We start from the raw sequence: 25,687 nt of genomic DNA, 5'->3' as shown, positions 1-25,687 counted from the left end.
CTGTCCAGCCTTTTGTGGTGTGGCTTTGGGAGTCAGCATTACCCACCTGGCAGGAAGTGCTGAGGGTGCTAGATGAAGACAGATGGTTGGGTTTTTACCACCTCAAGGTGTAGGGGCATGAAGCAGAAGAACAACCCTCTTGGAGGTTCTTGAGAATGTCTAAAGGTAGATGTACAATTGCTAAGGGCTACTGGTTCCCAAACTGAGCCCTCATCCCAAAATAAGGTCTTCTGGCAGCTAGTTGCCATTCTTCCATTTGTTTGTTCATTCATTCACTCGTTCTTTCATTCATTCATTCATTCATTCACAATTAATTCCAAGAAGGGCACAATATTATGAACTGGTTACATTTTACTGGGGCGGGTGGGGTAGGGAGAGCCGTGGAGTGAAGGACAGTGTCTTTACATCTCCCCCTTGCCTCTCTTTGGCTCCTTCCTCTACAATCTCTTCTTCATCCAGATAAAGGTCAAGCATCCTTAGACTTTGGACAACAGGCCTCATGTGACTAGGCTTCTCTATGAGTAGGTTCTCATTGCTTTGTTCCCTCAAGGGAATAAGTAACTGTCAGCAACAGCGTCAGAAACAACTGCTTCAGAAAGAGATTTCTTCAACTGCATTATCCATTCCAATAATTTGAGCAGAAAGTTAAACTGGGTTCAGTCCAAGATACTGAGCATTGGTTGTGTACCAAACAAACATTTTTGAGCCTTCTGTTTAACAAACACATGTTATAGTTAAAATGTGCCAAGGATGGAGCTATGTACTTATGGATGCTAACATTTATTCCTCCTAACAACCCATTTTACAGATGGGGAAATGAAGATGTGAATGGTTTAAGTAATTGCTCAAGACATGACAGGCAAATGGCAAGGCCAGATTTGAACTCAGGTGGGCTTATTCCAGAGCCCTTGCTCTTAACCACTAGGCTGTGCCCTTCTCCTTTGGTCTATTCTGCCAGAGCCTCCGTTTTAGGCCAGTAGCCAGCTTCCCTTCATGATTTAAATACATCCTAAATCCTATTCGTTTCAGCCAGTCTGGCCATCACACTCTACTTACTAGGGACTGGTTTAAAATAAATACGCAATCAATTCTGGCCAAAAAGTGTGAGGATATACTTTCTTGGGGAGGAGGGAGTCTGAGAATGCATGCATGGAAAGGAGCATATTGGGGCTCTTTGTTTAAGGTGGTTTATGGAGATTTTTGGTTATTTGTAGCTGAAACTTTCCTAGGTGATATAGATGCTAAATTAAGATACATTTTCTAACAGGAATATTGACATAGAAATATAGTTGTGTAGTTATTGGATTATATTTTCAAGACAGCATCTTGTGCACTTTCATATAAAAGTTCGAATTCTAAGGAAAAGCCAGTGCTTGTGATATGCACAAATGACAGTATTTGGGGCTTGCCTGTAAGAACTAACAATGAAAATGTACGATGCTATGTAGTTCTGGTTTGGTATAAACCTGGTCTGTTATTGAATATCCATGTTCAGATGTTATTGAGAATTTGGTCCTTTGAGTCTATCAGAGTATTAGATCCCAATAAAATAACGCTCCTAGAAATTGTTCTTCCTGGATTGGAAACTGCTTATTCTACACCACTGTATTCTGTCTGTCTTTCTCTTTCTCTCTCTATAAGTTAAATTTTAGTTAGTTAGCATACAGTGCAGTATTGGTTTCAGGAGTAGAATTCAGTGATTCATCACTTACACACAACACTCAGTGCTCATCACAAGAGCCCTCCTGCATATCCCTCACCCATCTAACCCATCCTCTACCTCCCTCCCTCAACTCTCAGTTTGTTCTTTATTGTTAAAAGTCCCTTATGGTTTCTCTCTTTCTCTTTTTTCCCTTTTCCATGAGTTCATTTGTTAAATTTCACATAAGAGTGAGATCATATGGTATTTGTCTTTCTCAGACTGACTCATTTCTCTTAGCATAATACATTCTAGCTCCATTCACATCATAGCAAATGTCAAGATTTCATACTTTTTGATGACTGGATAATATCCCATTGTGTATATATACCACATCTTCTTTATCCATTCATCAGTCAGTAGACATTTTGGCTCTCTCCATAGTGTGCTATTGTTGATAATGCTGCTATAAACATTGGGGTGCATGTACCTCTTCCAATCTGTGTTTTTGTGTCTTTTGGATATATACCTAGCTGTGCAATTGCTGGGTCATAAGTTAGTTCTTTTTTTTTTTTTTTAAGATTTTATTTGTTTATTTAACAGAGAGAGATCACAAGTAGACAGAACAGCAGGCAGAGAGAGAAGGGGAAAGCAGGCTCCCTGCTGAGCAGAGAGCCCAATTCAGGGCTCAATCCCAGGACCCTGAGATCATGACCTGAGCCAAAAGCAGAATCTTAACCCACTGAGCCCCCCAGGCACCCCTCATAAGTTAGTTCTATTTTTAGCTTTCTGAGGAGCCTCCATGCTGTGTTCCAGAGTGCATTCCCATCAACAGTACATCCTTTCTCCACATCCTTACCAACACCTTTGTTTCTTGCGTTGTTGATTTTAGCCATTGTGAAAGATGTGAGGTGGTATCTTATTGGGGTTTTAATTTGTATTTCCCTGATGATGAGTGATGTTGAGTATCTTTTCATGTGTCTGTCAGCCATCTGGATGTCTTCATTGGGAAAGTGTCTATACATGTCTTCTGCCCATTTCTTAACTGGATTTTTTTTGGGGGGGGTGTTGTGTTTGATAAGTTCTTTATAGATTTTGGAGACCAGCCCTTTATCAGGTATGACATTTGCTAATATCTTCTCCCATTCCGTAGGTTGCCTTTTAATTTTGTTGATTGTTTCCTTCACTGTGCAGAATCTTTTTATCTTGATGAAGTCCCAATAGTTCATTTTTTGCTTTTATTTCCTTGCCTCTGGTGATCTGTCTAGCAAGAAGTTGCTATGGCTGAGGTCAAGGAAGTTTCTACCTGCGTTCTCTAGGATTTTGTCTCACATTTAAGTCTTTCATCCATTTTGAGTTTATTTTTGTGTGTGGTGTGAGAAAATGGTCCAGTTTATTCTTCTGCATGTTGCTGTCCAGTTTTGCCAACACCATTTGCTGAAGAGAATTTTTCCTTTGGATATTCTTTCCTGGTTTGTTGAAGATTAATTGATGATATAGTTGAGGGTCCGTTTCTGGGTTCTCTATTCTGTTCCATTGACCTATGTGTTTGTTTTTGTGCCAGTACCATACCGTATATAGAAATATAGAAATCCAGAATAATGATGCCTCCCATTTTGTTTTTCTTTTTCAGGATTTCTTTGGCTATTTGGGGTCTTCTGTGTTTCCATAAAGTTTTAGGATTTTTCATTCCAGCTCTGTGAAAACTGCTGGTGGTATTTTGATAGGGATTACATTAAATGTATATATTGCTTTGGGTAGTATGGACATTTTAACAATGTTTGCTTTTCCAATCCACGAGCATAGAATGCTTTTCCATGTTTTTGGTGTTCTCTTCAGCTTCTTTCATAAGTGTTCTATAGTTTTCAGGGTACAGTTCTTTTACCTCTTTAGTTAAATTTATTTCTAGGTATGTCATTGGTTTTGGTGCAATTGCAAATGAGATCAATCCCTTGATTTCTTTTTCTGCCACTTTGTTATTGGTGTATAGAAATGCAACAGATTTCTGGACATTGATTTCATATCCTCCAACTTTGCTGGATCCATGTATGAGTTCTAGCAATTTTTTGGTGGAGTCTGTTGGATTTTCTACATAAAGTATCATGTCATCTGCAAATAGCAACAGTTTGACTTCTTCCTTGCTGACTTGGATGCTTTTTATTTTTTCTTGTTGTCTGATTGCTGAGCCTAAGAGAGAATTCTAGTACTATGTTAAATAGTATTGGTGAGAGTGGACATCCTTGTCTTATTCCTGACTATAGGGGAAAGGCTCCCAGTTTTCTTCACTGAAGATGATATTAGCTGTGACTCTTTTGTATATGGCCTTTATGATGTTTAGGTATATTCCATCTATCCCTATTTTGTTGAGGGTTTTTATCAGGAATGCATGCTATATTTTGTCAAATGCTTTTTCTGCATCTATTAACGGGATTATATGGTTCTTATCCTTTCTTTTATTAATGTGTACACCACTGATTTCTTTATGGTTGGGAGATTTTTATGTTTTTCAGGAGTCAGAATTCTCTAATTATACCAATACTAAGTTGACTAGGAAAACAAGAGAAGTGGTTGGCAATTTTAGGTGGTTGGTTTTTTGTTTTGTTTTGTTTTCTAATGGCCCATAAAAAGGCTTCAGAACATTAAAAAAGTGTTAACTCAAAGCTGCCATTTAATTGAATTTTTGATTTCTAGTGTATGCAAGGTTCAAAATATTAAAGTATCTGACACAGAAGACTTCAATGATAAATGTGATTCTTTTGAGTTTTGTCACTGTCTAATTCATCATGAACATATCTAGTACTATACACACCAAAGTTTTTCACATATTTCTTGAATGAAAACAAAAGAGATTTTGCTATTGCTTCATATATCCTTGGTTTTAATGTAAGTTCTATAGTTATAGCCCCTCCCCCCACATATATGTTTGGGCATACACATCTCACTATTCTAAATGTAAAGCTGAGCAAAGAAAGGGCATCTTGTTCTGGAAGCCATGCAGGGAAGGGCAGATTTCTTAGTCTTAATGCTTAAATAGTGCTTCTTGAAAGTCATCTTGATTTTTACATGAAGATGATGTCAGAGTTGTGAAATGTATCTACATTGTAATTAAAAGTTATAAACTCATATCTATAATACAGTGTAACAAATATCATGATGCTAAGTGATTCCATGTCAGCACATTGCGGGTATTACCTTCCAACGGGTATTTGGAAATGTCTGATGACATGTTTAATTGTCACAGCTTGGATGAGGGAGGTTACTGTAGTGGGTAGAAGCCAGGGATACTGCTAAACATCCTACAGTGCACATGACAGCCCCCCACCCAAAGAATTACCAAGCCTAACACATCACTAGTACTGAAGTTGAAAAGTCTTGAGTTAGCAAAATAGGTGCTTGTGGAAATTCTTCCCAACTTAAAGTAACACTTTTACTAATTGAATAATTGAGAATTCTCTAAGGCAAACAGAATGTTTCTAGAACAATCCTCATTGTTTCTTCAATGTTTCTAGAACAATCCTCTACTTTAATGGCAAGCTCATTAAAGTAGACTATCACCGTTTGAAGTGGCGGGGGGGGTGGGAGGTTGGGGTACCAGGTGGTGGGTATTAAAGAGGGCACGGCTTGCATGGAGCACTGGGTGTGGTGAAAAAAATAATGAATACTGTTTTTCTGAAAATAAATAAATTGGAAAAAAAAAAGTAGACTATCACCAATCATTCATGTTGGCTAAAGTTTGCCCTTGAATCTGTGGTCCACGGGCCAGCAACATCAGTCGCCATTGAGAGCTTGTTAAAATGCAGAATCTTAGCCCTATTGCAGACCTGCTGAATCAGATTCTGCAGAATCTCAGCCCTACTCCAGACCTGCTGAATCAGATTCTGCATTCTTAGCCAGATCCCTGGATGAGTCCTACACACAGTGAAATTTGAGAATCACTGGGTAAGAGGACTGTGTATCTATACCTTACCTCCAAAGCTGATCTGTGCCTAGAAACAGGCCAAGAGCTCCACTTCCTAAGAATAAGAAATAAGGTTGGAAAGCCTCCCCCTCACAGGTGTGAGGTGGAAATTACTCCATGCAAAAGTTTCCTGTTAACTGTTTCCATTGCTCCTTTTAGTCTTTTCTCCACAGGTCAGCAATTAAAAGGAGAGTGAGGCGGTAACTAGTTTACTGTGGTGATCACTTTGTAATGTATATAAATGTTGAATCACTATGTTGTACACCTGAAAATAAAATAATACTGTATGTCAGCTACACTTTCATTAAAAAAAGGAGACTGAGAAATTCATCGAAGCACACTAAATTTTAATATTCAAATTAACACAGGATTTGATACAGATCTGCTATCACCAAATGTGAGTTACTGATTCCAAAAATACTTTTCCAGTTTCATCCTAAAATCCCTTTGGGTAACTGTGACCTATGTTTGTAGGGCTAACATATAAAAATCCTTTCAGTTAACCTCCGTAGAGAAAAAAGCAAAACATGCTCTATCCTTTCTTTAAAAGTTGCTCCACAATCTAAGGAATCCTAATTCTAATATGAAGTAGCAAGATAAAAATAACTACATATAAATTTCTACTAGTTGAAATGCTAGTGCTTGCTAAATGTTTTAAAGAAATATTTTAAAGAAACATAAAGGTTATTTGAGGGCAGGGGTGGGAAAGAAACATTATTTTTTAATCTCAAAGAAAGAACAAAGGACATGTCTTAGTTGAAAAATTAAAGGCATTTTAGAGCTAAAGATACTAAAGCAATCTTTCTTCTAATGAGAGGAACTTATGTATAATAGAATAGAGTTTCTTATAGTAGAAAACTTTTACTTGAACAAAAGAGTAAGGACAGATAGCTTGCAAAGTCCCGGGACTAAATTCAGTAAAGACACTGAGGATCCCAGAGTGTACAGAACAGGAAGGTCTGTTAAGGTATTTGCCCACATGAGGAGTTCCCAAAGGATCTTTCTGGGACTTCCGCAGAATAAACTGGGTTTCACAGACAATTAGGCTTGGGAAGCATAATGTTAAACAAGGTTTTAGATCTTTACTAGAAGGCTTTTCAAAGCTTTCAATATGTTCATGAAGGTTATGAATCTCTAATATACCATAGACCATGTTGCCAAGACATATTTTCATAGATTCATTTTAAAAAGTTGTTCATACATACTTTGATAAATGACAGTACATGTTGTTTAGTAACAGTAGCAGGGATGCTTCATACATTGCCTTGATGAGTTACAGTTTCGTTGAGGCCAAGATAGATAAATCTGTGACCCAGAGAGTTAAGTGTCCAGTTCCTTATGGGTCATAGGATCTGTAGGACAAATAACGTGGGGCCTGTTAGAATGTGGAATTAGGAGGATTCGTGAACCAGCCCCAGGAAGGACCAAGCTTGAAGCAAGGAAAGTCAAAGAAACTAATGAGCAGAAACCTAAATTTGGGCTGAGAAATTCTACACCTGACACTCACATCCTCCATGTGAGGCTTTTATCCCTCAGTAGTTGTGTGTCCCACAGTGCCTAGCAATGTGTACTCTGTGGTGGTCACAGGGAAGGAAAACTTTGTGCAAGGCTTCAGCCCACAGTGGGCTCATCTTTGAAAGCACATGCATCATTTTGGGACATTTGGAAGGAAGTTTCCCAGAAGGCTCAGGAGAGGGATCTCACCAAAGGAAGTTCCAGTTGGGGGTAGTAGCCTGTGAGGTCTATCTGTCCCTGGGGTCAGCTCAGAAGGAGTCAGGGAATAACCTTATGAGAGAATATCTGAGAGCCAAGAAAGAAAGTGACAGATGGAAGCAGAAGATGATCATCAGGTGGCTCAGAAGGAAGCTTAGCAAATAAGAGCCGCTGAAAGAATTGAATGGGGGAAATGCATTCAAAGTCTAAATGCATTCAAGTTTGCACAGGACTGGGAACTCTGAATTTACGTAAAACCTGCATGGCAAGGTAGAAACAGGAATACTCTGTTCATTGTCTTGGTGTGACTTTTCTGTTTATTGATTGCTTCCCATGTGCCTAGCTCCGAGCTAATAATTACTCAGCAGGCATGGTCCTGCACTCACGGAGCTCACAATAACGAACAAAACATTTAATTTTGTCTTTGGATAAGTGAATCAAAAGAAACAGAGCACTGCGAGAGGGTTGACTGAAGCGGTGGTAGAAATGTAATTTAGACAGAACGTTTGCGATTTGAAGGAGGAGGAAGACAGTCACTTAAATATGTGAAGCCAGAGCATTTTCAGCCATGAGAAGGGCCCCAAGGTGCAAAAGATCATGGTGCCTTTGAGAAAAGAGAGCAGTGTGGCTGGAGCAGAGTCAACAGGAGAGAAGCAGGAGGAGGCGAGGTTGGAAAGATGGAGAGGAGCGGGATCAAACGGGGCATGGCAAGCCATGACGGGATTTCCTTCTGTATACAGGGCTCTGGATTGTATTCCATGCACAGCAACAAAGTAATGACTCTTGTGGGGGAAATGGGTTAAAGCGGTGCTACAGCAGAGAGAAGAAAGGAGGCTGTTGCATGGTCCAGGCAAGAGCTGATGGTGGCTTGAGCTACGGTAGCTGTTGGATTTTTATGTTTACTTTTAATGTTTGGCTCTTTCTCTTTTAATAGAAAAGAAGGGCCTTTGTACTGGTTTTCAGTTTAGCTTCTGTGTTCCCACCAGCCACCTGATGGTAGAGAGTGTGTATTGCAGGGGAAATAATGTGGGAATACTGCTGGAAGAGGATGGTCAGGGATAATACCCTGGGACACAAGTTCATCCCTCCCAGCCTCTGTTAAGCCTTCTCTTCTCTCCCATCTATGGAAATGGATCATCTGTCCCCAGATAGTGAGCTAAAGCTACATCTGTCTCTTTCATCTTCGTACACTTTTGGCACATAACCAGTATTCCATAAATGGTTCCTAAATGGAATAAACTGGGTAGTGGAGTGACACCTGTGTGTGTGAACTAAATCTTTCACCATGGCTAGCTCTAAGATGAGGAGATATTCTGGATTATTTAGTAAGACAGAACTTGCTGATGAATAAGTGAGAATCTATGCAGTATGATTTTTATAGCCCTGTAATGATACCACGTGATTTTCTCCTTTGACATGCCTGCTTTCTGCTGCCTGAAATTTGCTATTAGAAATTCATTCCTCTGATATGAGGTTGTATCCCTTATCGAAACACAAATATCCTGAGATAACACATGAGCCTTATCAATTGTCCTGGGCTTTCCCAGTATCTTTTCTTGAGAGAAAGCAAATTTCCGTGAGAGGATGAAACAAAGTAGGAAGGAGCTCCTTGTGGAGAAAATGCACTCCTTGGGATGGGTGGGAGCATGTAGTAAAGAGTGAGAACAGAGAAAAGAGGACAGTTTCTAAAAGTTCACATTCTTTGGCTCAACGATTCCACTAACCTAAAAAATAATGTTTACATGGGGCCAAGTTTTATGTCCCATGATAATCACTGCAGTAGTACTTGCAACAAAAAAAGTGGAGGCAACAAGATGTCTGGTGATGGGGGCACGGGATAAAGAAATGTGATATGGCTATACAGCGCAAGTTTGTGCTGCTATTCAAATTATGTTCCTGGAGAATTCTTACTAGCATGGGATGAACGTCCAAACAAAAATGCATGGTTGTCTGTGTGTTCCATGTATACCATACATCTACAGTATAATTTCAAATATCTGAAAGATAGGTCTAGGTAAAAAAGACTGACTAGATATGTGCATATATATTGGTAAAGTTGCATCAACAGTGGTGGGTTACTTTGGTGATATTATTTTCTTTTGATAATTTTCTATTATTTTCCAGAATAAAAAATAAATATGAATTATTAGAGGATGTATTATTTTTAATATCTCTGTATAAACATTGTTTCAAAGGACAGATTGCCCCAGATATCATGGCTTTCTTTGTGGCCTCTGGGCAGGTGTTGGTAGGTCTCACGTACATTACAGATCCCACTGACCTTTTCAAAACAGCTGCCTTTGCTTAGGAGCAATTGCTTAGGAGCAATTTTTAATATACTGGCCAGATTACTGCATCTACTTCTGAAAAAAATCTGGGTGTTTGACTGAACTTGAATCTGTGGGGCAGTTTTTCAGAGCTGAGTCTTATCTGATGTTCCTCATGCCTCAGGGACCTATTCCTATTAGGGAGGAGTTGGTGGTTATGGGGGAAGGAGGCCTGAAGAGTGTCTACATTCATCAGCAAAAGAACCGTTACATCATTTGCACAGCATTTGAAATTCGGCTCCCTGGCACTTGGCTGAAATGAGTGCAAGCTGGTGGCACTGTAATTTGGCTTCTGTCTGGAGGTGGTTGCTTTTTTAGGCCACTTAGCTCTGGCAGAGATTAATTTAAATTGTGAAACAGTGAGGAAATGCACAGGTTCCAGGCAACAGCATAATCCGTGCATTGTACCAGCCATAATATGCTCCTGCAAGGTGTTTCCATGACTGAACTTCTTGCTGAAGTACAAACATGACACAGAATAGTGGAAATCATCTTTTAAAAAGACGTTGGTATTCATTTCCATTTTCTTCCTTTCTCCTGGGGGTGGATATATTTCTACTGGGGTCTTTTATGTTCGATTAAATGATAATTTCTGCAACACAAGGAATGAGTTTATTGCTAAATTAATTGCAGTGCAGTAAAACAAGTTCCCTAACTCCTTTCCTAAATTATTTAATGTAAAAAAAAAAAAAACAGAAGAAGCTGATCTTTGTATGAGTTCTCTCTTTTTCAAAATACAGAAAGTTTCATTTAAATGTTAAAAAGTATATTTGGGGGGCACCTGGGTGGCTCAGTGGGTTAAGCCGCTGCCTTCAGCTCAGGTCATGATCTCAGGGTCCTGGGATCGAGTCCCACATCGGGCTCTACCCTCAGCGGGGAGCCTGCTTCTCTCTCTCTCTCTCTGCCTACTTGTGATCTTTCTCTGTCAAATAAATAAATAAAATCTTTAAAAAAAAGTATATTTGGCATCTTATTTAATTCTGTAGCTTATTAATCTATTAATGTAATTTATTTTGATCACCAAGTTGTTCAGATTTAACCAGGAGAAAAAAATTTGTATGGGAAGATAGAGCTATATATGTAGACCACCTGGTCTCAATCAGGGGAGATTTTGCCCCTCAGGAAACGTTTGGCAGTGCCTTGTGACTTTTTTGGTTTCCACATCCCAGGGTTGAGGGATGGGTGATGAGAATATTTTATTGGCATCTAGTGAGTTGAAGCCAAGTATGCTACTAAGCATCCTGTAACTCACAGAATTATCTGGCCCAAAATGTCAGTGACACCAAGGTAGAGAAACCTTGGTGTGTATAGATAGATGGGGGAATGAGCATGTGAACGTGGTGCACCAATGTCAAGATGAAGGGTATATGGGAATTTTGTACTGCTTTTGCAACTTTTTAGAAAAGTTTTCTTTAATATATTCTTTAATAAGACACAACCGAGCCCTTAGTATGTCAGTTAAACATGGGGATGTGGATCCATAGAAGTAGAGAGGAAACAAATGTAATCTTAACCCCATTCCTTTTGGCAAATAATGGAAATACAGAATACAAACGGACCAATTCTCTCAGTGTCTCAGATTTTATAGTCTTTGAAGACACCGTAACAATTTTATAATGAACTTTGCTGTAATCTGTTAAAGAACCTTCAAATTTAATAATAGGGATGCTTAAGAATTGTAGTTTTCCTTAGAGCAAAATTTAACTCAAACATAATAAAAAGGGACCGTACTAATACTCCTTATATGAAGTATGAGAATTAATGTCTTATGCAAGACCAATGCAACTATTTTCCTATCACTGAGATATAAAGTTAAATATGGCGTCTTCAGCTGCTTATAAAAATGGGTTAAATACCAAAACAAAAAGCTTTTATTTTGAATTACAGTCAGCAAAAATGAAAAAACGAACAAAAAAACCCCCCCAAAACTTGTGAATGGTTTTTAAATGATTTGTTACTAAATGTAAACATACATATGGTCAAAGCGCTTTTTAAAAACCTTCAAATTGTAATTTAACCAGAACTTACTAATGCCCACCACAAACAATCAGGCAAATTCTAATATTCTGGTAGCAGTATATTAGGAAATAACAGATATTAAATCTGAAACTTGGGAAATTAAATACATGAAAAAAAACTATTTTAAAGGAAGAATAGAAGTTGGTAAGAACTATCACCACTGAAGCTTTTCCTTATAAATATCTTCCTTGAAACTTACAGTGAAATCAAACAAGGTGGGCAGAATATGCATAGCTACAAAACAAATGCAGTGATGAATTACAGCAGAAAGAGGGAATGCATTTTGTAATCCACAGGATCAGATTTGTGGATACAGATTTTCCTGTAGGTCTGATACTATTTCCAAATTTTAAAAATATTGTTCAGTGGGTACAATTGGAGTTTTGGTCTTAATGCCCTAATTAATCTGCATCTTAGAGACAGAAAGTTACTTGTCTTTTGTTGGGAATGTAAATTGAGCTCAGTCATTGTCCATGACCTCTTCTGCCCTAGTCTTCAGGGCAAGAAGGGAAATTGGCAGACTGTGTTTGTTTACTCTTCTTGAGGCTGAATTTAGACAGAGAACTGATGCTTTGCTTACAGTTCTCTTAGAACCTGGAGTTGGAAGCCATTGATGAAGAGCCCACCCCTCCGCACCCAGCCCGTCTGTAGCTGCATTTGTCCTCAGGCTGCATTATATTGCATATATATCTCAGCAAAGAATTATTTTTGAGTTTTTTTCATGAGCTTGCACTCCGGTTCCTCCAGTAATATGGTGAAGCTCTGCTTGGGTTTGGAGCCCTGCCTTCTACTCTATGTATGTGTACTGTATATCTACATGTATATGTATGTGTACTGTAGTGACTAAGAAGAATTCAAGCTCTGGAGAACACCACCTGTTCCACCTCTTACTAGTTACACAAACCTAGTCACAATATGGAGCCTGTCTGTGCCTCGGTTTTCTCAGCTGTTAAATGGGGAGGAAAATAGCACCACTTAGTTGAGTTTAAATGAATTAACACATGTAGACTGGTGAAACAATGGCACATATTAAGACTTCAGTACAAGTTAGTATTCATTCACTCATTCATTCATTCATTCAATTTTATTAGAATTATTTCCGCCCTTCCCACACTCTTCTACAGGATTCCCTGTCCTCTATGTTAGGAGAATATAACTGATATGTCCCAGCCACCCAGATGCTTCCTACAGCCTGACTCTGGTGCTTGTTGTTTCTATTGCTTTGACTCAACTCAGATACTTACTGCAAATCTCCATGTCCTGTGGCAGGCACAGTGATTGGGACTTTTTAACCTTTTATATCTCTGTTCTTTTCCCATTCCATCCTGTTCTATCCAACTCTCTTCTTCCACCCATTTGGTATTTCCAGCAAGCCATACCCTCTACTAAAGGCTTTTTATTATTTCATTTGTTTTTTGTAAGAGCCCTGTGTGTGATAAAAGACATTATTCTCCTTTTGCAATGAAGGAAAATGGCAATTGGAGAGGTTAACCAACTTGACTGAGGCTACAGAGTTAAGAAGAAGTAGTATGCTTTTTCCTCTACTTTCACAGTAAGGATGTACTTTGAGTGGGAAGAACCCTGCTGTCCAACTAGGGTTAGACTATGATCTAAACAGTCAATGCCATTCTTCTGTTTTACTTCCTTGGAAATCACTGAGACTGGAAGAGATCTGCACAGGTGAGCATTTAGCATTCCTCATGCTCCTGGGGCCATGCTGGGTGCTAGAGACATAAAAATGTGAAATACTTGGTAAGCGATCTCAGTTTATTTAGTGTTTCAGTTATTAGTTATCTTACTTTGTAACAAAATGCTTCAAAACTTAATGGTTTAAAACAGTGATTTATTGTCTCTCATGATTCTCTAGGTAGATTGCCTGGACTCACTAGATAGTTCTGTTTTGTGTGATATTGTTTAAAGTCACTCGTGTGGCTACATTTAGCTGGGAGCTTGGCTTAGGGGTCCAAGATGGCCTCATGTATATGTCTGACAATTGATGCTGGCTGTGACTGGGGGCCTCTGTCTCCTTCCACATGGCCTCTCATGCTGCAGGGCATCTCACCATAGTATCTCTCCAGTAGGAGAGCCTGAACTTCTTTACATGGTTTTTGGCTTCCAAGATAATAAAAATGGAAGCTACATGACCTCTTAAGGCCTAGTAGCAAAAGTCACAGAACATTACTTCTGCCACATTCTGAGGCCCAGAGCAAGTCACAAGGCCAGGTTAAGGCATGGGGAAAGAGAATTTAACTTTTGATGTGAGGAATGACATAGCAACAAAGGAATAGGAAGGATTATTGTAGCCATATTGGAAAACAATCCACACACTTACTGTCCATCTAACTCTTTGTGGAAGAACCAGGTTTTAGAGCTGAAAAACCCCTTACGAATCATCTGATTCAACCACTAGTTTCATAGATGCAGAACCTTAGACCTGGGAAGTCAAGCCACTTAAACCAGACCAGCACATTTAGTGGAGGAACAAGAGGTTGGTGTCACCACCTGTGTATGCCAATGTGTGCTTTGCTTTACCTCCAACAGAGGATGTCTCTGCTGGGTTTCTCTTTGAGTCAAAGATGTCCCTGTTAAGTTTGGAGACCACAAGAGTGCAGAAGAAGGAAGGGATCTGTTTTTTCCTCTTCTGAATCATCCTGCCTCCCTATTACTGGGCTGGACACCAGGGTCTTCAGTTAGTGCTTTAGCCTCATTGACCAACGTTGGCCAAACATACCTTCTTCATCATTGCCTCTTCTATACATCAGAACATGAAATGATACTGAGTTTCATCACATGCATAAAAAGCTTCTCAACCCCCACCAGATGTTATATTTTGAAACAACACATTTATGCAATGTTTTAGAGTATTCTTATACCACAGTGCATTTTACTAAAGTTCACAAATACTTAATATAAAATGTGTTGCTTGTTTTGAAATGGAGCCACAAATTATTGATTTCCCTCAATGTAACCACAAACCTGAAAATAATTAAATGGTTCCATTTTCCCAGATCATTATGATGCTATTGTGTATATTTCCAGTCTCCTGGATAGAGGACAGGCATTTATTTTGTAGTAAAGACAGTATTTGTTGCCAAATACAGTTTTGGGACCCTCTTTTAGCTCTCATGAGGGTATCTGACTCTTATTGAGAGCTAAGGTAAGTAAGAGGTGCAGTTCTTAGGTTTATGACCCTTTGAAGACCATACATTTCCAAAGAAGAATTGGTAGAGACATTCCCTAGGAAAAAAGTATTCATTTGATTTTTGATGTATTGAATAGATTATAGATGAACTAAAACCCTTTTCCCCATTCCAAGTAGCATTTCCTATTTTGTAAATTAAGTAAGTAATATTTATTTATTATAAAAAATTTAGAAAAGATGCAAGTACACAAAGGAGAAAATAAAGATCATCCATAATCTTACCTTATAGTCAAAACCACTGTTAACATTTTCAGTGTGTGTTCTTCCCATCAGAGAGATAGAGGAATAGATCTACAGATTGATAGAGATGGAGAGATTGAAATATATATATGTATACATATAAATATAGGTATAGATATTTTTCTTTTAAAAAATTGGATCATACTACACAAGATAAAAAACTTTAGCACAGTGAAAGAAACCATCAACAAAACAAAAAGGCAATCTACTCAATGGGATATGATCTTTGCAAATGATATACCCGAGAAGGGTTTAATATCCAAAATATATAAGAAATTATATAACTTGACACCAATAAAACCCAAACAATCCAATTTAAAAATGGGCAGAGGTCCTGAATAGACTGTTTTCCAAAAGAGACATACAACGGCCCACATGAAAAGATGCTCAAAATCATTAATCATGAGAGAAATGCAAATCAAAACCACAATGACATATTACTTTATACCTGTCAGAATAGCTAAAATAAGAACACAAGAAATAGCGAATATTGATGAGGATATGGAGGAAAAAGGAATCCTCATGCGCTGGTGGTGGGAATGTAAATGGGTACAACCACAGTGGAAAACAGTATGGAGGTGCCTCAAAAAATTAAAAATAGAATTACCTTAAGATTCACTAATTCCACTACTGGGTATTTACCCAAAGACAACAAAAAATATTGGAAAGATAGATGCACCCTTATGTTTATTGCAGCATTGCTTACAATAGCCAAGATATGGAAGCAGCCCAAATGTCCATCCATAGATGAATGGATAAAGAAGATGTGGTATATATATAATTTATATATAATAGAATATTACTCAGGCATCAAAAAGAATGAAATCTTGCCATTTGCACCAACATGGATGGCCTTAGAGGATATTAGGCTAAGTGAGAAAAAGATAAAGTAAGCAAAAGACAAATACTACATGATTTCACTCATATGTGGAATTTAAGAAACAAACAATGAACAAACAACAAAAAAGAGACAAATAGCTGCTATTAAATACAGAGCACTGGTGGTTGCCAGAGGGGGGTGGGTGGGAGGATGGGTAAAACAGGTGAGGGAATAAAGATTACACTTACCTTAATGAGCACTGAGTAATGTATGGAAATGTTGAATCATTATATAGTATACCTGAGACTAATATAACACTGTATATTAATTATACATCAATTGCAAAAAAAATTTTAATGGGCTCATACTGTCAAATAATTTTGTCACCATAGTTTGTTTTGTTTTGCCTAAATGTGGCAAAAACATTTTTCTATGTCAATAAATATTCTTCTATCATACACAGAAGTAAATCCCTCTTGTTTTGACAGGACAGTGATATTGAAGCACTGGTCAGGTGTCTGGAAAATGTCCTGGGTTGCACCTCTCTAGGTAAGTTGCTTCAGATTCCAAAATGTAATGCTACCTGCTGATTCCAATGGAATATCTGAGGAGTAGAACACTTGGAAGGAATCTTTTTTTTTTTTTTCAGATTTTATTCATTTATTTGATGGAGCAGGGGGAGCAGTAGAGGGAAAGGGAGAAGCAGGCTCTACACTGAGCCTGGAAGCCCTATGCGGGACTCAATCCCAGGACCCTGGGATCATGACCTGAGCCAAAGGAGGTGCTTAACCAACTGAGCCACCCAGGCACCTCACTTGGAAGGAATTTTACAGATATTTTAGGCCAACCTATTCATTTTATATAGGAGGAAACTGAGGCCAAGAGAAGGTGGAAGTCGGCCCAGGCCCAGACAACTCAAAGTTTATTACTGTAAGTGACCAGCAGTCTCCAAGGATGAAAAAGTTGGAATTCAGTGGTCCATTGTGATCAAGCTGTGATCTGGCAGTGCATAATAAAATTCAGTCTTCCTGTAGAAAGAGATTGCATTCAATCAAGCTGCAAGGACCATCACTTGGAAGGTCAGTCAGTTACTAGAAGCGATTTGGTCTGAAAAACAAAGCTGAAATTTCTTTAGCATTGTCAGTTTCAATAAATTGGATGACTGTGCTTCAAGGATAAAACCCTATTTCTTAGTTTCTCCTTCTTTTTCTATAATCTGAAAAGCCCAACTGTGGAAACTTCTAGCAATAGATGATGAATTGTTACACCTGCCATGGGTAGAAGGACAGAGGATATACCTACAGGTCCTGGGTGAAACAGGCTGGGATTTTTTTTTTTCTTTAAATTTTGGTTTGGGTTTTTTAAGTTTTTTTATTGCGTGGCCAAAACAATCTCCTCACAGGGAATGGCAGAAATAAAGATGAAGTGTTCAGGTGTGCAAACATTCACCAATATTTTATTAGGAGATTTAGGCATAGTTTATACCCTTTGTGTAGCTTATTCCACATCTCTGTGAAGCCTCAGTCATAAACAGCTCCTGGGTTTTTTCTCCTGATCATTGCTCTACAATCTGTTCCACTGCACATCAGTAACACTTACTGGGTACATTTAACTTCAAATCCAAGTATGGATTTGAAGACCAGGAAGGCTTTCCTTTGGCCAAGTCACTTTTCTTCTCCGGACCTTGGATTAGATCAGTTAAGTTTCAGACTGGGCTCCTTGGGGACCTCCAAGAGCAGATAAGTCTCTGAGCAGCTAGAGAACAGAACCCATGTCTACACTGCTCATCTGTGTTTCTCCAGAGTCTGACACAGTGTCTGGTGCAGAGGAGGCCCTTAACAGATATTTTAAAATATTTTTAAGAGAAATGAGATGCACACCCTGCTCCTTTACCAGCTTCAACCAAAATAGTTTCACTTGTATCTGTTTTATAAATTAGACTTATACATAAGGTTGTGTCTTGAAAAAGATAGATTCCACTGCAAAAAAAGAAATTAGCACTGGATTGGAGAGATGATATCTAAATTCCCTTCTAGACTGTATGCTTTTATAAAAATGAGCAATAGAAACATGGAATAAAAAATGCATTTTTTCCCTGCCTGGAGCTCACCTCAAGTGATAGAAAGTGAACAAAGCTGGCATAAACTTACAGGACAAAGGAAACAAGAGAGGTGGGAGCAGGTGAGAGCTGGTAGCTCATTTGAGAAGCCAGGAAGCAAATGGATGTGTGGTGAGCAATTTCGAAGACAGACAAGGTGAAAGTTACATGCCTAAGATGGGTGCAGGAAAGGAGAGCCACTAAGGGGTGGGCTAGCAGACTTTGAGATGATGGGGAGCATGCTTTTGAAATACCTGTCTGGGGAGGCACTCATAGTGGGACCCTCATCACAGATGAGAATATTATTACTTTCAGAAGTCCGAGCTTCTAGGATTACTAGAAGTCATGAAGAAATCTCCTTACGCAGTGTTATAGAGATGAGACTGCTTAGGGAGCTAGGACCTGTTTTACTCTAACTACATTTTGGGGGAGATTCACGATACAGTAATCACTGTAGCATTAATATATATTAGGACGTTATCAGGATCTGGGGGACAATGTAAATGAAAATGTGCCAGATATAAGAAATGAAAACCTCTGTGAATTGAGTGAGGCTTACTCACAGCATCAGCCTATGCATTTTGGAAATGTCCAGTTGCCTGTGGAGCAGGTTAAGATGTTAAGTGTCTTCCACAAATATTTTCAAGAGCTTCTCCCAAACCTCAATAAGAGAGAAAAAACATCAGGTGCAAATGTCCTTTCTGATTATTTGGACCAGGCAAATTTGAGCTTCGCAGCCCTGAAAACATTGTGTGCAGTGGTTTGACCCCAACCCAACCCCGGATTTAGTTTTATGTCTATTTAAAAGTGGGGCAGTGATATTTTCCCTGCCTATATCAATAAGGAGTAGAGAGAATGAATGAGTTAGCATTTGTATAACTTCAAGAGATCCTTAATTTGAAGGGGCCCTTTTGAATTCCAAGTTCAGTATATTAGTTTCCTCTATATATCAAGGCCATTTAAAAATCTTTAGATCAGTGGTTCTCCCACCTGAACATGCATCAGAATCACTTACAGGGTTTGTAAAAATGCAGGTCTGGTACGTGGCCAACAATTTGTATTTCTAACAAGTTCCCAAGCAGTGCTGATGTTCCAGGCCCAGATCACATTTTGAGAACAATAGCTTTAAAGTCCTTAAGCCCTGAAATTCTTACTGTGCACCCACCCCAATTTATAGTCCAAACAAAATATTGCTGAAGTATAAAATAAAAATTTTATTTCTTAAAATTATAATTTGCCTATGAGCTGAACTGAAGATAGTCCCTTTCTACATTTTTCTCCTCCTTATCTGGTGCTATCTGTGTGCTGGGCTATTTGGCGCTGTATACAGGAGTTACTGGGCATCCCTGGAAACAGTATTGATTTTTGCCTTATCCTCAGCATCTGCATCAATATTTAGGGAGGTCCAGGGGGCTCAAGGCACTAGATGAGGTTGTAGATGTTGACACCTATTTGGAACATGGTCTCAGACACTAGGTAGGATCCTGGCCAAACCAGGGCACAACTTTGTCATCATACCAGAGAGCACCACTAGGTGCTTCTCTCACACACAGAGGACCCGTTGTCCCAAATGGAGACACATCACTTCCAAAGCCCTAAATCTCTGCCCCCCCGCACCCCTCCCCTCCGTGAAATTCCCCATGGCATATAAGACAAAAGGCCAGTCATGAACAGGATGTTGAGTCATCTCAGGTGGAATGGGAGAGGGAGGGAGAGAAGAAATTAAAGAGAGAGCAGGAAAGGCCAGAAATCAGGGCCTGGAGGAGACAGCCAAGAATGCAGGCCATTTCACCGGGGCAAATACACTAAAACATTAAATTTCCATGGTTTAAATATGTATCCTGCCTTTCTCCCTTTCCCCTGTATAATAAGCCAGATTTTACAGAGGGATGAAGAAAATGACATCCTGTCTTAATAAGCTCCCAGTGTAGTCAGGGAAGCTGATAACTATAGGACACCATGATGAGGACAAGACATACTGTAAACAAGGAAGGTGGAAGACAGAGGTCCACTATGGGAATACAGCCTGGGGAGGACTTTACCGAGGGTGAGGTTTGTAATTTCTTGTGTCAGTGAGGGAAGTACAAAATATTTTTTCTTTTTTAAGATTTACTTATTTGTACCAGGTGGTGGGTATTAAAGAGGGCACGGATTGCATGGAGCACTGGGTGCGGTACAAAAACAATGAATACTGTTACACTGAAAATAAATAAATAAATAAATAAATAAGTCATGGGAATAAAAAGCACAGCATAAGAAAAAAAAAGATTTACTTATTTGTTTTAGAGTGAGCGAGTGCAAGAGAGAGAGCACAAATGGGAGGAGGGACAGAGGGAGAGAGAGAGAGAATCTCAAGTAGACTCCTCACTGAGCATGGAGGCTAGCTTGGGGCTTGATCGCAGAGCCCTGAGATCATGACCTGAGCCAAAATCAAGATCCAGCCGCTTAGCCTCCTGAGCCACCCAGGCACCCCAGGGCAGTACAAGATCTTATTCACTGTAGTATTCTCAGCGTCCAATATAAGCGTAGCACACAATACTTTTTTTCAATAATCATTTGATGAATGAATAGGAAGATGAATAGTGTTGCCAAGGGGTTTTGGGGAGGGGAAGTATTCTTCAGAAAGAATCAAGTAGCATGAAATTTCAGGGGTAGGAAACAGCTGGGTATATTCATGGAACAATCAGTAAGTTTGGTATTACCAGAATAAGGTGCAAGGAAGGGGTCAGCCACCCTGGCTATGTATGCTAGGTTAAGGAGCCTAGATTTTATTCTGTGGATTAGAATACCACTGGTTTTTAAGCATGGTCAGAAAAGATTACCTTTAACAAATAATAAGGCGGTAGCTTTGAAAGGAGTTACTTGAGATGGGAAACTGGTTACGGGCTCTCATTACACAGACAATAGATGGTGTTACTATAGTAACTGTTCAGGCCCATCACTATTCAGTAAGGACAGAAATGACCTCTCACTTCCTTTTCTTCGAACTTAGAAAGGAAAATTCTGTCTCCATATTTCCTTAGTAACCAGATTATGAATCAAGGCAACATATGAAATTTAACATTTTTAAATGTTTATGAAATTGGCTGTACCTCTAGAGAGACGAATCATCAGCAGAATGATATAAGTCCTTGATAAACTATACTTACAAGAAGGCTCATTTTGTAGATCCAAACTGGATGTTGTCATTGAAGCAATTAGAATATAACAGATGCTTTAGAACCTCTCTGCTCATTAAGGTCCCCTTAGTGTGTTGAGTTGTCTGATCAGTTTGGTTTTTTGAAAATTGTTACCCCTCAGGTGTCTGGGTGGCTCAGCTGGTTAAGCAACTGCCTTCTGCTCAGGTAATGATCTTGGAGTCCTGGGATCAAGTCCAGCATCAGGCTCCCTGCTTGGAAGCGAGTCTGCTTCTCCCTCTGACCCTCCCTTTTCTCATGTTCTCTCTCTCTCCACTAAACAATGTGACTGCTCTAGACCAGAGAAGGCATCAAGGCTTCTGAATCCTTTAGAATCTTCCTTTGCTTAAGCTCTTCAAACTTTAAGCTGTTAACTGTAAGGTTTACTGACAGTCATTTAACCTTGCACTATTAGGCTTTTCATCTTGAGAGTAATGAATTTCTCATACTAATTAGGATACCAACATAGCATTTTATCTTTCCTTACTGACATACTGAAACCACTACATTTGAGGAGAGGAGGGATGTTTTGGACCACAAACCCCTGGGATCATATTGATGCAGATACCCAGTGGATGAGATCTGTTTGCCATTATACCTTCTGCTGATGTATTAGGAAATTTTAATACTTTCTGTAAGTTCTTTAAAACTTGAAAGTATGTAACAGATTCAGAATTAGTGGCAATTTATAGAGACTTCACTATGTGTCTGCTACCATGCCGGAATAGTCATTTAACAGATGTGTGGTGATGGAACAGGGGCAGAGAAAGGGCTTTGTAATATAGAGAAATCCCTAAAACTGTAGTTTTATTAATTCTTAGTAGTATACTCCTAGCAAAAAATATTCCGTATATCACTACTATCTAGAAGAGAAGTGCCAGTGATTGAGTTTGCCTAATTTAAGAAAGAAACTCAGCAATCATGCCTTCTTTTATCACTCATACATTAGGATATCACCAAGTTACTATAGGTTGGTTTGTAAGCTCTTTGGGAGCTTCCTTGATATGATCTGAAACTGGCCCCTATACCTAGGCAGGCAAAGAGAGGCCAAAGAAAGAGGCAGGCTGCTCTGGACTGGTAGGTGACAGCTTTAATAAGCAAGGGAACTTACATATGAGGCTTGTCTGGGATGGCTGCAAGATGATTAGATCTCTGTAACCACTTGCCGATGTAGAGGCTTTAACTGGTTTTAGTCACATACACCAACCAACCAAAAGATCTCAAAACCATATCATTACCTCAAGGCCGTGTCCTTAGAGCAGGCTCTGGGGGGCAGGAAAGGCAAGTGGAGTGTACATACTAATGACTGGGGAAAGACGAGGGGTTTCTGATTGCTGGGGTCCAGCTCCCTGATCAACTTCAGTCAGATCTTCTCAGTGACCTCTACCAACAGTGTACTTTGTAGAGGAATGGTATTAGGCCATAATGATATCTTAGGCCTGCATCTTGCCATTAAAGACTTGTGATTTCAGAGGAGTATTAAGACATGGGACTAAATAACTATACAACAAAAGAGTAAGGATCCAGAAAATGGGGAGATTGCTTTCAGTTGGGAATAGAAATCATCAAGGAAGCTTCATGGAGAAGGTACTGAGATCATTCCTGCCATAGGATAGATTTGCCCATGAGGAGCTGAAGGTCCTGTGGGTAGAAGGGACAGGGTAAGAAGGAACCCAGAGACAAGAACAGGCAACAGCAGACAGGCCTTTCTCCTGTCTGAGTGGTTGAGTGGTGAGTGACTCCATTCAGTGTTATTTGCCTGAGTCATCTCACTTGTTAATAAGACATGAACTGTCTGTGTAGCTAATTTTTATTATTTTTCTTAAACAAATAAGGTCTCCTTTTCTTTGTAAAAGGTGTTTACTAGGGTCTTTATTACCCAGTACCCTTTTGTGTAGAGGGAAATATTCACTGCTACTTGCACTTGATTTAAGGTTCAATAATTATAAAGATATCAGTGCTCCCTTTTCTATCTCATTTTTATAGACTCTAACTTTCCTGTTTATATCTTTTAAAGAGACTCTTATATACAAACTCCCAAATTTTCTTCTATGATCCTTATTGTCTTATTTTCATAGTTTTTATGCCAGGTGAGTTATTCTTTCCCAGCTAATTTTAAATTCTCCTTTTGCCATATCATAACTCCTGGATATTGTCCGTTTCTGATTCTATTTTGGTCTACTGATCTCACTTCTTAATCTTCTGTCAGTACCAGAGTGTTCTAATTACACTGCTTTTGTGGGATGTGTTAATGTCTAATAGGACAATTATCTTCCAATTTTCTTATTTTCTCAAAAGATTCTTATCCTCTGACATTTATTTTCCCACATGGATTTTAAGATCATTTATCCATTTCCAAAGGACACTTTTTTTTTCCCCTACTGATAAGCTCTAAGAAGTTAATAGCACAACATTTCTAAACAACTGTGCAGCAACCCAGTGATTTTAGAACTGGTTTTAAGGTAAATGCATTAACAACCTTCAAATATTCGTTTCTTCTTCTGATCCTCCATCGAAGTCGGTGCCTATATTGCTTATCTATAGCTGCATTAAAAAAGTACTCCAATGCTTATTGGCTGAAAGCAATGATAATCATTTACTGTTTTCCATGGTTTCTGTGGATCATGAATTTTAAAAGTGGATCAACTGATGGTTGTGGCTCAAGGTCCCATGAGGTTCTAGTCAGACATCAGGACCACAGTCATCTGAAGGCTGAATGACTCACTTGTACAGCAGCAAGTTGGGGGAGAGCCTCAGTTCCCTCCACGTGGGCCACTTCCCAGGGCAGCTTGGGAGCCCTCAAGGCCACTAATGCTGTACATTGGGTGCCGTTGCTAGACTGACTACCATTGCCACCTTGGGAACCTGGCCATGGCCGCTACTCCCGCCCGGGCCTCGCTTGGATGGACTCCGTGTGACCTCTACCCTTCTCATTACCAGCTTAGGATACAGTCTGGGGAGGATATGTCTCACTGGCAGAGGCTGGTCATTTGTCGACGCAATGGACCTACAGTAAGGGAGGCTGGGAAAGGGGGTAGCGAGGGTGTTATCTTCTTCAGTGGGACCAGACTCCATGTCACAAAGTAGATTTTTCTAACAAAGGAAGAGGAATGTGAGGCCAAACATAATAATAAATATCTACTGTAGTAATGAACTTTCTGGTTCTAAGAGATGTGGAGGGAGAGACGGCCCTTGGGTGTTCTGTGGAAACTTCTCAGAGTAGATGATTCAATGGAATCCATCTTCAATTTATCTTCTGTGTTGCTGACTGTAGAGGGAGCCATTTGCTTGGGACAGCAATTGTCAGGGTTGCACTAGTAAAAGGTGCAACCTTGTCCCGAATGGAGGGTGCCATGGCCCTGCCACCTAGGGGGGCCAACTCGACAGAGTGCGCACCTGCCTGCAGAAAAAACCAAGACACTTGCTCCTGAGTGCTCAGCTGAGACCCCAGTTCCACAGCATTCAGCTGACAAGAGGTGGGAGGACACAGACCCTCTGTTGTCCATCTCAGCCCCAGAAGCGGCTCCTGAATGCTCTTGGCTATGTCTGGCTGCATGCAGCGCAGATGGCTATTGCTGTGCCTTCCCACGTGAGGTGGCTGCTCCTGGGCCCCCCAAAATGAGCAAATTAACTTGGCCATTTGAACTTTAGAGATGACTTGTTCCGAAGGGGACAATGTTGAGTGGTTCTTTCTGGCAGTAATTCTGTACCAGACCATTTGCTTTCTGAGGTCACGTTTGGTGGGTTACTAAAGCCATGTCACTGGCAGACAGGGAGTTTGTCCATCTGTCTGCTAGGGCAGAGTGTGTCTTTTCTAGTTTATTTAGGACTACCCTCAGGTTATTTATGTGAAAAGTTGGAAATGTGAGTAAGGCTGCATTTAACTACAAGTCAATTAGAGTGAGCATTTCCTGGCACAGAACCGGGGTAGGGTACAAAAGGAATCTGAGTCATGGTTCATATTTTCAGGGAATTTCCAGGTAATTTGGGATATGAACATCTCTAGACCAAATGACCAGAACTGCAGGCAGGAGGTAATGAGCATCAATGAGGATAAGCGGGCAACATCAGACTCCCCAGCTCCCTGGGTCCCACCCCTGGAACTGCCACTTCGATGGGTTTGAGAGAGGTCTTGAGAATCTGCATTTTTAACTAGTTCCCACGTGATGCTGTTGCTGCTGGTCCAGGGACTCTACTTTGAGATCCACTGGGCTAGGAAGTCAGGGAAGAGAGTGCTTTCACTTCCAGTGATGGCTTTAGAAAGAAAATTCTGACTTTTGAAAAATTCTGATACATTAAATCAAGTTTTTAATAAAGGTGACTCACATTCAATTTTAATATATGATGACCCCACTGAAGCAAATGGTATTTACAACCCAGAAAAAGATGTTCTTTCAACATTTAGATCACATTAACCTGAAAGAACAAATTATTTTTTGACCCAGTAAGTTCTTGCCTAGAAATTTATCTTGAAGAGATAGAGGTGGGAGGTGGG

The 25,687-nt window shown here is 39.6% G+C and overlaps 1 protein-coding gene across 4 annotated transcripts in view; it reads left to right on the top strand.

Annotated features, from left to right (window-relative positions):
• NEK11 (NIMA related kinase 11) overlaps positions 1 to 25,687 on the top strand; it is a 256,169-nt gene that overhangs the window by 175,100 nt on the left and 55,382 nt on the right. For all 4 annotated transcript variants that reach the window (XM_044252388.1, XM_044252389.1, XM_044252391.1 and 1 more), the window contains one exon: positions 16,407 to 16,467. In XM_044252388.1, the coding sequence (XP_044108323.1) occupies positions 16,407 to 16,467 (61 nt within the window). The remainder of the gene's footprint in view (positions 1 to 16,406; positions 16,468 to 25,687) is intronic.

The sequence above is a fragment of the Neovison vison genome, chromosome 6 (genome assembly GCF_020171115.1).
Source record: "Neovison vison isolate M4711 chromosome 6, ASM_NN_V1, whole genome shotgun sequence".
In the NCBI taxonomy this organism is placed as follows: domain Eukaryota; kingdom Metazoa; phylum Chordata; class Mammalia; order Carnivora; family Mustelidae; genus Neogale; species Neogale vison.
Note: the sequence above shows the minus strand (reverse complement) of the source record. Positions and strands in the feature narration are given on the sequence as shown.